At 38.4% G+C, this 14952-nt stretch overlaps 1 protein-coding gene across 2 annotated transcripts in view; it reads left to right on the forward strand.

Annotated features, from left to right (window-relative positions):
* The window catches only part of LOC122789646 (acrosomal protein KIAA1210-like), an 828389-nt gene that overhangs the window by 613151 nt on the left and 200286 nt on the right, over positions 1-14952 (forward strand). For both annotated transcript variants that reach the window (XM_044057056.1, XM_044057057.1), the window contains exon 4: positions 7924-8056. In XM_044057056.1, the coding sequence (XP_043912991.1) occupies positions 7924-8056 (133 nt within the window). The remainder of the gene's footprint in view (positions 1-7923; positions 8057-14952) is intronic.

Genomic DNA, 14952 nt, shown 5'->3' on the forward strand with positions numbered 1-14952 from the left:
CTAAAATTTTCTTGTAAAAACTACTTTTTCAGGAAACTGTAAAGAACTATCATTTTTAGTGGGTTTGGACCATTTTACCAAATAACTACAGCTGTCTCTTTTATACTTATTAAACATATACCTGCCTGGAGAATCAAACTCTGGTTCTTTTTAAACCACTTTTACTGGCACCCATTATAAAAAGGGTCTATATTACATAAATGAACGATCAAAATGTCGAGTACAACATACTCAACACACTTTGATCGAACATTCATGTAATTGGAGACTTCAAATGTCGAAATTTGAAATTCCGAAATGTTTTGGTTGGCCTTGCTAGTGAGTGTAGCGTGTGACGTAAACACGCTACACTGTTCGGAATGGCTAGGTAAGAGGCTGCTTTCTTTTATATACCAACTCCGAGATCGCTGTACATTGGGGTAAGGGTAATTTTCCGGTAATCGCTTGTGTAAGAAGTCGCTTTGTGATTACCAGGAAATTGCCCTTTCCCCAATGTACAGCGATCTCGGAGTTGGTATATTTAGTTAGGGGGGTGTGGGGGGCAAAGCCCCCCACTTTGTTTTAAAAGTAGATGTGTTTGTGTAGGTTTTTAAGTGTTTGAATGGTGTAAGTGTGTAGGGGTTTGTAGGCATTGGTTGTATGTGTGTGTGTTGTATGTAAGTATAGGGAAGGTGTGGGATGAACAAAATCTTTAGATTTTGTATTTTTCAGGGTTTTAAGGTTTCGATTACATGAACGATCGATCAAAGTGTGTCGAGTATGTTGTATTCAACATTATGATCGTTCGTTCATGTAATATAGACCCTTATAAAAACCCGGTCTCATACCAAAGGGATAGATATATGACTTTAATTAGGATCACTCACATTCCCAATGAAGGAATCCTCTCTGTTCCTTTTCTTTATATTTGCTTAGAACATGCTTTCTTCTGAGAAGGATACTCTGTCCTTGTATATATATTGATTAGACCCGCTAGCACACAATTAAATAACTTAATGTTAGCATGGGTGATTACACATGCATGCAATTTCCTAGACATATACAATTTACCACTCACAGTCAAAACTAATGAAGAAAGTTTTAGTAAAGCTTACCTGTAGTGGCTTCAGACTCTGCTGAGATTTGTAAAACTGTGTACTGATACACCAGAAACTTGCCTGACAAAAAGAAAAATATGTCACTTTTTGGGTTTAGTGGCAGTTAGTAATGCAGCGGCACACAAACAGCTTTGAAATCAAGTAAAAATGGCACCAAACTGTTAAGGTATCCAATAGTTTTCACACAACACAGTTCAACAGAGAATAATAGCCTTCTTTACTGCAAAGAGAAACATGTACATAGGAAATTAGGAAACCAATTGCTGTTTCTTCAAACAACAGATTCATGGAATTTTTGTACTTTCTTTTATTAAAAACAACATTACTGTAACAATCATAGAACAAGCACTGACTAATTAAAAATGAACACTGACATTCCATATTAGGCATGAGTTCTGAATTCCATAATCGAACCTTCTAAAGAAAACAAAACTTTTTACATTTGTATCATGTCAGCAAATACTAATATTAGGCCGGAAGTAAATCATTAGATGCATACAGAAAAACATTCAAGACTCCATCTTGTTATAAAAGCATATATGAAATGAAATACACACAGTAGCATTTTTCCTTCTCTCTGTGACTCACCCTTCACAGTCTGTTGCATCTACAGTTTAAAATGAAGGTAAATTTGGCTTTTAAGGATAAATATGTCATCTTGGTACTTTTAAGTGTAGAAATGCCTTAAAGAAGGTATTAACAAATCAATGTTATTGATTGAGCCTATAATGGAACACAAACAGATATTACAGACTTAACAAAATGGTAAAATTATGTACATACTTATGTCATGCAACTGGAAAGGAAACTGTCAGTATTACTAACATACTCCATAGCATTTCGACTTCTGCATACAAGTAGAGATAAAAGTCTTTATCGCCACACAGTACGCCATGTAAATGGTATTAGAAGCTATTTGCAATTAGCTTCATAAAGACACACAGCTATATGGTTATAGGTTAATAGGTTAATAGGAGATTACTAGGCTAAAACCTCAGCAGCCCTTATAAGTCTAGCCATTCTTACCTGAATTTTACACAATTTCTGAAAAATTAAGGGATAGAGGATGGCTTAAGTTTGTGTTTATTCCTTTGGGTGTTTTACAGACTGCCCCTACATTATACACCGAATGACAAAACCTATTATCATGTAACAATTTTGTCCATTTCATTACTGATGCACTGATGTTGATAGATGGCTAAATTTGCCAGATTGGACTCTAGCATACGGCTTAGGCAAACTAAGATGCAAGGTTTAGGGCAGTTAAATGGATCCTTGCTTGTGATGCAGCCTAGCAGACACATTTATTCTGTTTTTATAAGATTTCTCTCTTTTTGGTCTTCTGGGATCTTTTAAGACATTTAGTACCTGAGTGGATAAGGAAGTACTTTTAGGAATCAAGATTTTGTTCTTGAACTTAAAGAGTCAGTGCCTTTACATATGGTTGCAAAGCTATATCTTGCTGCTGTGTTAGTTATGACTTGTGAAAAGGTAAGGTGTAAGGAAGAACAGAAAACACTGTTGCCACAGCCAAGAAAAAAATCAGAATTAGACCAACTTTTTCCAGAATCAGAATTAGACCAGCTTTGTTCCATTTGTATTCTTTAGCACCTTCAGATTTAGAGGGAATGGTAGAAAGGCATACATTAACCTCTATTTCCAGAGGAAAGAGAAGCCATGTAATCTCCAAATTGTCCCTTGATGAATTAAAGAACAGAAGTCATTGAACTGGTTGCTTAAATGTGTGGCAAATAGGTTTACGTCTGGAATACCCGGTATATTCATAATGTCTTTAATTGTTTATGGATAGATTTTTCCTTCATAAGCTAGAGAAAACTTCTTACTCAAACTCTTTGCCAGATAGTTCTGGGAGCCGTTGGAGGGCAATGCTGACAACATCTGCAGTTGTATCTCCCAGTTCCAAATCCACAGTGCCACTTATAAAGTTCTTACTTATTTATTGATATACTATATTACTGTTGTGTTTGAGCTGGCTTGTAAGCAGCCTGGGTGAAAACTGCCTTGAAATGCTATCAAGACCATGGTGCCTCTTTCATTTCTTTAATGTTACTGTGAAGTGATCTTTCTTGCTAACGCCAGTTTCCCTAAACTGAAAGACTGTTAAAATGGTCTTCCCATGTATAATCTGAAGTCTGTGTTTGCAGATGCTGTATAGTTATTGGAGAAACAGGGACATTTGGCCAGTGTATTAAGGAACTACCTACACTCTTTTTGATAGAGGCTGTCTGATCTTTTACATCCACCTAAGCTGCTACCAACTCAAGTAGATGGGACCTCAGTTTAACATCTCAGGAGTGCAGCGCCCCTCTTATGCTGCACTGCAGTGTCAGCAGTCGATCTATATGGTGTGGGAATAGCACCTACAGCCTTCTGCACCAAAGATGAGTATGCCATCTGTTGCATCAGTGACAGTGCTGTTGGCTGGTAGAGGAAGGGAAGCAATTACTAGTGCTCATGACAGAGATTGCAATTTATTTCTGGAGCTAGCCATGTGGTGTCATGACCACTGGTTGCAGTATTTTGTCCTGCAAAGGATGCTTTAATGTTATTTTTGAATAAGACCAGTGTTCCTCACTGATGTCTAATGCCTAGCCGGGGGTTAAAGATGTAGTAGTGGTATAGTTAGGGATTACAGGTATTTACCCATGATTTAGTGATTACAATTGTGTCAAAGTTGTTGATAGTGAGGAATCTGCAAACTGGTAAAAGCTGATTGAGCATACTGCCTGAACAGGTTAGGGTTATTGTTAGTTGAGTGAGATGTTGCGTGGAGATAAGAAGATATTCTGGACCTGGGTTAGGTTTGATGAGAAAACTGAACAGCGTCAGAATAACGATACGGGAAGATAGTCATACAGAGAATTTGAGTTATTGTAACTTGAGATACTTATAAATTCTACATTATCACATTGAGTGACATCTGAAGTGTCCTTTTGCTTATAGTAATGTACTGCATGCTGAAAAGGTACATCTTGAAATTCATCCCCATGGAACTCAAAAAACAAACAGAAAAGGCTGCAGTTATTTGGAGCAGCTTTGATTGCATTCCACCTGCAGTTAATTCAGCTCATTAAACCCTAATCATACCTACAGGTATTTCTCTAGTATCAACCTAATGAGGACTCTATATGTCTAATGTTACCTGTTCATATTTACAGTAATGATATAAAAAACATGATACGTACAAGCTATTAAAATGTCATCTTAAAGCTTATTTGATGGATAACACAACTGTAGAGATACTTGACCTCTATCAGGTGTATCTAAAGAGATGTTAAATGTTGCTCATATGAAACTTTTTTATAGTGCCACCTTGTTCATATTTTGATGAGTATCTCAACAGTCTAACAATTTACAAGCTGTCATTACCATGATCATAATAATGGCAGATTCAAAACTGCCAATCTATTTGGTGCCCTCTATAAATTGGCACTGACCACCTAGGAGAGCTACCCTCTCCAGCTCTCCTATCCTTTAGCAATGGGCATTTAACATCTTAGAATTAGTGTCATTGTGATATGTCTTTAACCTGAACCAAAAATGCTTTCTCAGTCCCTTACATGGCTGATCTTGAGGCTGTACCTACAAGGTCGTAACCGCGCCTAACAATGTATACTCCAATCTTATCAGCAGTTGAATGTTTTTCCATTTTAACAACACTTTCTGGCATTTTCTATAGTGTATCTTGAACTTGCTATAAAAGGGAACTTTGGTAAATCATTACATAAGCAAATAATTAGAGACAGAAGCATGTACTTTATCAAATGGTAAGACTGCTAAATAGACAGAGTTCCTTTTCTGCGATAGTGTGGAAACAAAACAGTTGCAGGATCAGGCTTAAGATTACTTTAGAGATACTGTCTTTCCCAGGGTACCTTACAGACACTTTCAGTTATTTTTAAGCATCTATTTAAAAGCTCCTTTGCAGAGTCTGAATAATCTAATATATCAAAATAAAAGCAGCACTGATAGGTTCTTACCATGGCAACATATTCAGCTGAGGTTTGAGGTTTGATATGCACTACCAACACTGATGTCCTGCTTAAATGGTACTGTACAACTGGCTTAGTTTGTTCTTCGTGCTAGACTGCATTCTGGAAAAATAAGCTAAGCTAACCTCAAAGCTTTGTGGCATACTAATAGGGTTACAAGCAGACTCTAATGATGCCCTGTAACAGACCTGAGATGTGGAAATGGGTATTTCAAATATAGAGGATTATGATCAGCTCACCAATCGTAACACGTTTATTATGTGTTCTAGACATGCATACCAAGAAATTCACCTTGAGAGAGAAGCTCAAGAGTAGAATCTTGGCACCCCTGTCTAGAACACAATTTAGGGTTCTGATCAGTGAGATTATAATGCTTTGTAGTGCATGGAACTTTATCTGCTCCGTGTACTACTAGTTCTGAGAAAAAAATCACAAAGTGTTTCGCTGTCTTTCAAAGCCGTAAAGTATTTAATGGATACTGTCAGAGCGTAATGGTGTATGTCACATTTACACTTACCTTTAATGCCTCTCGACTGTCCATATTTTTGCAGAATGTCTATATTATTGCTTCATAGTTTTGGTTTGCTCTTCATAAAATATGTGGTTTTCAGGCAAAGCATTGAGAACTGAAATCATTAAACAATGACATACGTTGGACTTTTAGAGTTTTTTCCTTTAAAAAATACATGTGAACACAAATCTTGTTATTCTAACAAGTTTCTAAGTTCATTACAGGAACTTAGGGACACTTTATTGGAAGGGACAGCAGGTAGAAACAATTTTTTTTATTCTGCTGCTGTCATTTGCTTGTCAGTACAGGCAGATTTTCCTGCCTAGCATGAAACCAGACCTTAACGACTTTTACAGATGGCGCTTAACATTTGTTAAGGTCAGGTCACGCAACATTCTGGTGCTTAACTGGTTTGTCTTTTTCTGAATATTGGAGCATAATCAGCATGCCCAATGCACTGAAAAAATGTTGGGAATGCTTCCCTTCTATACCACTAAGTATGGAAGATTCAGGAGATTGGGTTAAAATGCTTAGAAAAGTGTTCTTTAGCACTGATAAGCTCAACAGCAAGTTTCCTCAGGTTTCCCTGATCTGTTGACAGTATGTCAAGGGATAAGGGTAAAATGGATGCCTGTCTTTTGGGTCTGTCCAGGTTTAATCAATTTAAAAACATGTCTAGAGCAGCAGTGCTCAAAGGGTGATATCAGCCTTCCTTGAGAAGCCCGGGCCCAAGAAAGTCTGAAGAATGATGTGTAAAGTTAACTAGTCAGTATTAATTTTATATGGGTTCAAGCTAAATGCATAAAGACAATATCCCCTGAGGATGTTAATTTAACTGCACATCAACAGTATAAGAATAATGTAGTAAGCTAAGTCTTGATTATTTCAAGTGTGTGTGTGTGTGTGTGTAAGTGATACCTCTCAACTTCTTAGTCCAAGAAATCTGAACAAATCCTAAAATAATGGGGGAACAAAGGCCCAAAAATAGGGACATATTTTAAATATTGCCATTACATACTTAGAAACTGCTGGAATAATAGGATTTTCTGTTAGTATGCATTTTTCTGAAGGGTATGAAGTCTGAAACTCAAATGTATATAATTATTTTCGACTTCAAATCTCAATGATTTGCCAGAAAACTACACATTTGATGATGAACAGACTGAAAATATGAGGCAAAAATCTGGACATTCTGAAAAAATCTGGAGAGCTGAGAGATATGTTTTGTGTGTCTGTGTAGTTTGGGGAATTAATGTGTTTCTGTGCACTGCAACAAATGTTGTTTTCTCTTATATCTATTTATTTGTAGAGGGTTACTGTGAAAGAGACCAAAACGCTAACGTCTAGAAAATTATTCCACCCATTTTGAAAGAAAAGTTTCAGCTTTCTCCTCCTAGGCCATTGACATACAGGATAATATACAAAGCATGAAGTTCCAGGAATGCCTCTAATGACCCTGGTAGATATGAATGCAATAACTAGATGATACAGATATAGTGATCCACAATTCCCATACAATAAGTAAAGTTCATACTGTCCTTCAGTGCATTTATCAAGACAAACTTCTTGAATGGACTTTCCCTAAAAATCTATTTAGTTTCTTAGTGGTTACCCTGGTTGCAATTGCAATGTTGAATTAAAGTATTGATTTTTATTAATCTTTGAGTCTTTTTGGGTCTGCATAGGAGTGACTTGCATAGACTGCAGTGGTGGTGCTGCGGTAGCGTTGTCGCCTCACAGTAAGACGTTGTCCTGTTCAATTCTCAGCTAAAGTGTCTTCTGTGTGGAGACATGCGTGAGTGGGCGTGCCTTTGTCGAAGGTTGTGTGTCAGGGCTGGCAACTCGGCACGTAAAAAATCTACCGCTAATCATTAGCGAACCGCAGTTCCGCTGTGGTGACCCCTAACCGGGAAAAGCCGAAAGACACAACAGCAACATAGGAATGACTTGCATATGATTTTATAGAAACATCAAGATACATTTCTTAACTGTTCTGGGAATTATTAATTATATTCTAGAAAATAAAATGTTTTGGCTCATTTTAATCTTTTTTATCAGCTTCATTAAGTTAGGTAGTCGCTCTAAAGTTAGGATGTTCCCCTTCCCATTTTGCCCATCACTATTAACCTACAGCATCATCATATTAAGGATGGAAAGCTCACTCTTTTGTTTGTATGTTGTCTTCCCCCTTATTGATAAATGTCATTCATTCCAAAAATGCATTTCTTCAAAGTTTGCTAACAAATATTGGATGATGACAAAATAATAAAATCTATATTATTATGTGTGTTCCTAATTACAGCTCCAAAGGCAACATGGGAAATAAAGCTCTGTCTCATGACAGTGTCTTCATTACAGAGTCCCTGGCAGCTGAAGACATAAGTGGCCAAGGGTCATCTCAGGAAAACATACCAAGCAATGTAAAGGCTTTACAGGTAAAGTAAAGTGAGGTTGCACATCTGTAAAACAATGATGTCACTGTTTGTGGTGGTATACAGTTTTGTAGCAAACCATTCATTCTATGCATTTCTCTGGTCTATGTCTTTCTGAGTATACTTGTATCAATGTGATATTTTGAAATTTGTGTGCAGTGTGTGAAAACCTTTTTATATTACTCTAACAGGATGTGACAATTGAAATTAGGATGGCATAATGACTCGTGTGTTTGGTTATTGCCCATCAAGGTTATGAGAATCGCAGTTCGTCTAATATTTCTAAAGACTACTGACTTGACTTCGGATCTGAATTTCATGACACTACTGGATCACATTCAAAGTAGCTTAAAAAGGATGTACAGGTGTGTAATGAATTAAGAATCCAGGTGGGGGGATCTTCGTCATTGCAATGGAACTTCCTTATCTGTCTGCAAAACTGTTGTGATGGAGAATGGATGGCATACGCGGAAAGACCTGACACTGCCCATTCTAAACAAAGAACTGATGTGCTGATGTATATGGGTTACAGTACAGTAAACTGACTATGTGAGAAAAAGAAGTGATATTGTCCCGATTCTTGTAATGCCTTCATAATGCACTCCATATGTAATGCTGCATATTATGTTCATGTCTGTCTCTAGGTATGCAGCACCATCAAATGGCAAGAAGAAAACCAATTAGGGTGCTTCATTCCTAAGGAAAAGGGGAGTAAATGCAGCACATAAAAAGAAAGATAATCTCCAAATATCACAAATATTTACTAAAAACAATGAGTTTGATCTTGTTGCATCCTTTGAATAAAATAAGGAGGCTGTTTGCACATCTGTTTATGGTACAAGATAAATGACCTTTTCATTGTGATCAGTTTAAATGGTAGTCCAGTTAAAAGACCTTATGATGAGGCCCAGTTCTAATGTACAGCAAAGTGACAAGTACACAGCTTGAATGTGGACTGTTTATTAAGAAAATAATGTCACTATGGAATTGTCACATATCTCAAGTAAATACTGTCATGGAAAGTTATTCTGCCACAAAAAAAATGGCATTCAGGGTGTATAAATGGCAGTTTAGTCTTTGCTTAAGTGCAAGAAACATCAAAGCACTTTTAGGTAGTGCAGCTAAATTTCATGCATTATCTATATAAGGATATATAAGGCACTGTGATTCATGACATACAAACCTCTTTCTCATCCAAACCATGGATGGCCAATGAAATTAAATTTCTTGATCAAATTTGTTTTTTCAAAAAGCTTGTTAGGCGGCACATTCCCAAACATGAATGCACCCCCAGTTACATGTTCATAATGACAAAAATTAGGACTGACCTTTTGACCTTCACCATTTTACCAAAGAAGATATTGCCTGTCTGTCTGTTTCTTGTGCAGACTAATATCACACATGAGCCCCACATTTACAGGTACTTATTTAAGGGGCAGAGCTTAGCCTCATGAAGTAGTAACATTTCATAAAAATGAACTCCAAAATAATATCCCCTCCAAATTGCAAAAGTAACAGAATTGTAATTCAACAGAAGAAGAAACCTAAATATGAAATAACAAAACTCAGCGTGCTGCTGTTTATTTATTTCAGTCTGCATTTTGACTTGATATATCCACTAAACCTCTGAGTTTTACATTATTTTGGGTGATCAGTTCTTACTATTCTATATTTATATCTAGATACCTGTAGAATTATTTAAATCATGCAATTAGAACACTGTCTTCTAAACTCCATTATATTTATGCCTCCATTCATCTTTCACACAGGTAAAATACACCGCAAACAAGTTGCATTTTTCTAAGGGTAGCCCGAAAGCATGGTTTGAATAAATATTTACTCATTATAAAGCATGTAAGAATAGTCTGAGGGTGGAAAATAAACTCAGAACTACAGGATGAAGCTGTCTGTTAGATGATAGCCTTAACCATCTGATCTATTCTCTCTCTTTGTAACTGCTGTAAAATGGCAGTCAGATTATACAGAGTTTACATTTTTTTGCACACGAAACGAATTGATCCTTCCTCACTTTTCATCTAGCTTATTTCACTTGACATATCCACTTCACATTTTCTACCATAAGCTTGATCCTTGAATTTGCTCTGAACTCTGATAGCATTGTCTTACTCACTCACCCCATTTCTTAGAACCTTTTTGACACCAATTTCATGCTATACCTGATAAAATTGTTGACGGTCATTTGAAAAGACAGCAGGCAGAATTTGCAGGGATCCTCTCTGTCCATGCTAACTGCCAATGCAGGTTGGTGAATTTGCACAACAAAGAGAATCTCCAATTCAGGGATATGGTTAGTGGTTCATTATCATTTCTCTCAGTTAATAGACCTGTCAGACCTGACTGCACTTGAATTCTCCCTAGCAGCTCATACATTATTTATTTATTTATTTATTTCCAGTTTGAGGACCCATTTTCAGTGGAGGCCCGGGGAGAAAAGCTCCAAAAATACAAATTACAAAAATATGAAAAATATAAATGATACATTGAGTAGACCAGTTTGAACATAGGTTCATAGGTTCATAGGCTGGTACTAGGCTATCAGCCCTAGGGCCTATACAAGCCTAGCCATGACAATTCCCTGGCTATTTCTTCCCACACTATTTACTTCCCTGGTCCCCTGTCTAGCAGGGGACTGACGTGATCCCTGAGGTGAATTTCCTTTCTCCCATCCAATCATCAAGGTTCCTTTTGAAGAGGGCCAAAGAGGCACTCTGCTTGACATGTATGGGCAATCTATTCCAGAGTCTGGGGAATCTCTGGGTCAGGGACCTACCCCTCCAGCATGTTTTGTTTATTGTGATGACAAGGTTTAGATCCGTGGATCGTGTGGCTCTGAGGGATTTGGATTTCTTTAAGTGTAGCATGTCCAACAGCTCTGGGTTTGACATGGCCTTGTATGTTAAGCAGAGATTGCCTCTGAATAGACGATATGCGACAGAGTATAGCTGGAGTTTTTTAAGGTGGTCAGCGTAGGGCATCTGCTTTAGGCCTTTTATTCTTTTAGTGAGGTATTTCTGCGGCCTTTCTAGTTGTTGCAGATGTCTTGAGAGGTACATACCAAACGGGGCATTGTATTCTATAATGGGTCTAATGAGGGATGAGTACAGTGGGACAATGACCTCCTTTTTTCTGGATGAAAAGCCCTTAGTGATGAGGTGTGCCACATAGAAGGATTTCCTGACTGTTGTGGCGATGTGGTTATCGAAGGTGAGACCACTGTCCACCTGTGTCCCTAAGTCTCTTATCACACTTTTGGTGTTTAGTGTACTGCCACCTATATGGTAATTCACAGATACATGTTTTTTCCCAAAGGGGATAACTATACATTTCTTGGCATTGAGCTTGAGCCCATGGCTCTGGCACCAAGCATCTGTTTCTGTAAGGCCCTTTTGTAGAGTATCCACATAATTTGGGGATTCAATAATGGCTCCCAGTTTGCAGTCATCTGCGAACTTTGTTAGCCAGAGTCTCTTAGTGTTGGCCTGTACTTCAGAGAAGTAGATGCCAAACAAGAGCGGTCCCATGACTGAACCCTGAGGTACTCCACTTGTCACTTGTCTGGAGCTGGATTTGGAGTCGGCTACTTTTACAGTGTGGGTTCTATCAGTAAGCCAGTTAGCAACCCATTGGGTGATGTAGGGATTAATGCCCATCTTAGTAAGTTTATCTATGATTCCAGAGTGGGGGATGGTGTCAAAGGCCTTGGCAAGGTCTAGATAGGCTGTGTGGACCACCTTACCCTTGTCCATGGCTCTGGAGACTGATTCGAAGAAGTAAATCAGGTGCAGGAGACAAGATCGGCCTTTCACAAACCCAAACTGGGTGGGGTCCAGTGTTTGAAGGTTGCCAATGTCTTTGTTTATAAGTTCCATGATAATACGCTCCATGGCCTTGCAGATAAGGCTTGTCAGACTGATGGGACAGTAGTTTCCGGGATCCAAGGTGGATCCCCCCTTATGGAGTGGGATAACTGTAGCTCTGAGCCACTCAGTGAGCACGAAACCTGAGGTGAGGCTATGATTAAACATGACACTTAGGTGAGGTGCCAGTTCATATTGTAGTTCATGTAGTACACAGCCCGGGATGTCATCTGGTCCCATGGATGCTGTATTCTTAACTTTGAAGAGTGCGTCTTTTACCTGTGTGGCCGTTATTACTGGAATTTGGCAATCTTCCAGTATTGAGATGGGCCATTCAGGGGGTGAGAGGGGGGGTGAAGTTGGCACTGAATCGATCAGCCAGGATATTGGCAATATCCTTGGGATCAATATATTTAATGCCATTCTGTTTTAGCTCAGAGCAGATCTGAGCATTGCCATTTAGATTCTTGACATAGTTATAGAATGCCTTGTGGTTGTCTTTGGAATCTTTGGCAATTTTATTTTCATAACTAGCTTTGGAGGATTTTATGAGGGATCTCAGTTTCTTACTGAGGCTGGTAAGGGAGTTTTTTGCATCCTGGGATTTTCCTCTTTTCTGCAACAGTTTCTTCCTTCTGTTGTATAGTTTGTTTATGGCAGGGGACCACCAGATTGGCTTCCTTTTTTTGGATGGACAATAAGAACATTCATTATTACAAATAGTCAAAAACAAATTCACTAAGGTTTTTCTAAAGGGTTATACAATTATAAAGCTATTCTTATAGAGTAATTTGGGAAAATGCATTATATATGCACATAGAGAAGAGAGTTAAGAAGGCTTTTTGCATGCATTCATTTTAAACTGTGAATCTGTTTACAATATTTACACAAAGGGGTTCAAGGATAAATAGCTGTAGGACATTTTGAGTGCTAGGGTACACTCTAGGTAGGATATTGGTGTGTTCTTGGATAGTTTTTAGGTGGCATAGACTATATGCACGGCCTCACCTTCATACACTCTAGGTAGAATATCGGTGTGTTCTTGTATAGTTTTTTAGGTGGGGTGAAGACAGGTGCATTTCCATTTAGTGGACAAATGTTTGAAAAGCTGAGTTGAAATTTTTAGAGTTTGCTATTGTTCTTAGAGAGGAAGGGAGAGAGTTCCAAGCCTTGCCAATAGTGAAAGAGAGGAGAAGTTGGCCAGATGGAGTTTTAGGTTTGTTGATAGCAATCAGGTTTTGATGTTCAAATCTGAGAGTTCTATTGGGGATGTAGGATGGAAGGATGTTAGCTAGAGCAGGACAGTTAGATGGATGAAATATAAGTTTGTGTGCTGTGGCGAGCTGCAGATAGTTTAGGTAGTTTGGTAGTTCTAGCCTGTTTAGAGATTGAAGGGAAAGGCAATGATGGGTGGCATTTTTACTGCTGGAGGCAAATTTAGAGATTTTGTTGTAGCAGCTTTCTAGTTTGGAGGTGATAGAGCATGACATGTTGGTTAGGAGAGGGGCTCCATATAATAATGAGGGCAAAAGGTAGGTAGTGGCCAAAGTGTGCCTGGTGGAGTGAGAGAAAAAGCGATTGTTCCTATATAACATACTTAGTTTTTGGTGGGTTTTCTTAATATTTTGTTGATTATGTATGTCAGACTTAAGGAATTTGTTGACTGTAACACCAAGAAGTTTGGCAGAGGGAACCACTTCAATAGGGGAGTTGGAGTGACTAAGGACTTTGAAAGTATCTTTATCATAGGAGAAGGACTTTCTGGGGGAGAAGAGGAGAATTTTGGATTTGTTAGCATTAAGGGAGAGGTGATTTTAGCGCATCCAGTTTTCAGTGGTTGAGAAAGCAGCTTAGGTTTTGAGGAGCAGTTCAGAGATGTTTGAGGCAGAGCAGACTAAGGTTGAATCATCTGCGTATTGAATAATTTTAGCATCGGGGATAGCAGTGTGAAAGTTATTAATGAAAATATTAAATAGCATAGGTCCAAGGATGGATCCCTGTGGTACACCAGTTGGGGTAGGTAGGAAGGAGGAGATGGAGTTTTTCCATTTGACTGCCTGAGACCTATCTGATAAGTAGCTAGAGAACCAGGATAGAGAGTTAGGTGAGAGATGCAGGTTTGAGAGGTGAAGGAGAAGGTGTTTATGGGAAACAGTATCGAAAGCTTTAGAGAGATCAAGCAAAAGAGTAGAGACCAGGTGACCTGAATGCAAAACAGTAGAGGCCAGGTGACCTGAATCTCAGGCTTGATTGATAGTTTCTAAGAAGGAAAGTAGAGCAGTAGTAGTACTATGGCCAGGGCGGAAGCCATGCTGAGTTGGTGTAAGAAGATGGTTTTGGGTTAGAAAAGGCATAAGTTGGTGGTGGATGCACTTTTCTAAGATTTTAGAGATTGGTGAGAGTAGAGCGATAGGGTGAAAATTTGTGATGTTGATGTTCTTGCCTCCTTTGTGAAGCGAAATAATGTAAGCTGAGCACCAAAGTTTGGGGACATAAGATTCCTTAATAGATCTATTGATAATGATGCTGATTGGGAGTGCTATCCCATCTGCAGCACATTTTAGGAAAGTGGAGGGAATATTGTCAGGGGCATTAGAGCAGGGTTTAAGTTTAGACAGAAGTATTTTTATAAAGTTAGTTGAGACAGGTTTGAGCTCGAACCTCAAGGGAAGGTTATTGGGGGAATTGGAGGGAGAAGATGGGGGGACAGATGGGTCATTGCTGGGGAAGGTCTTGGTTAGGTCAAATATTGTTTGTATGAAGAAAGAGTTAAATTCTGAGCATAGTTCTAGGTCAGATTTACTTGGATCAGGACAGGGATTATTCTTGGAGCCAGGATTAAGGGGAGAGTTTATTGAATTCCAGAATTTCTTGGGGTTATTATTTGACTGGAGGTTGATGTAATAGGATTTTTTGTCCTTAGTGATTTGTTGTTTTGCTTGGTTACGTAGTTGTTTATATTGGAGCAAGGTATTGGGCAGTTTATTGTTTTGGAACAGCTTCCATAGTTTGTCCCTTTGA

Source organism: Protopterus annectens, chromosome 15.part0, assembly GCF_019279795.1.
Source record: "Protopterus annectens isolate FY-2018-M chromosome 15.part0, PAN1.0, whole genome shotgun sequence".
NCBI classification, from domain to species: domain Eukaryota; kingdom Metazoa; phylum Chordata; order Ceratodontiformes; family Protopteridae; genus Protopterus; species Protopterus annectens.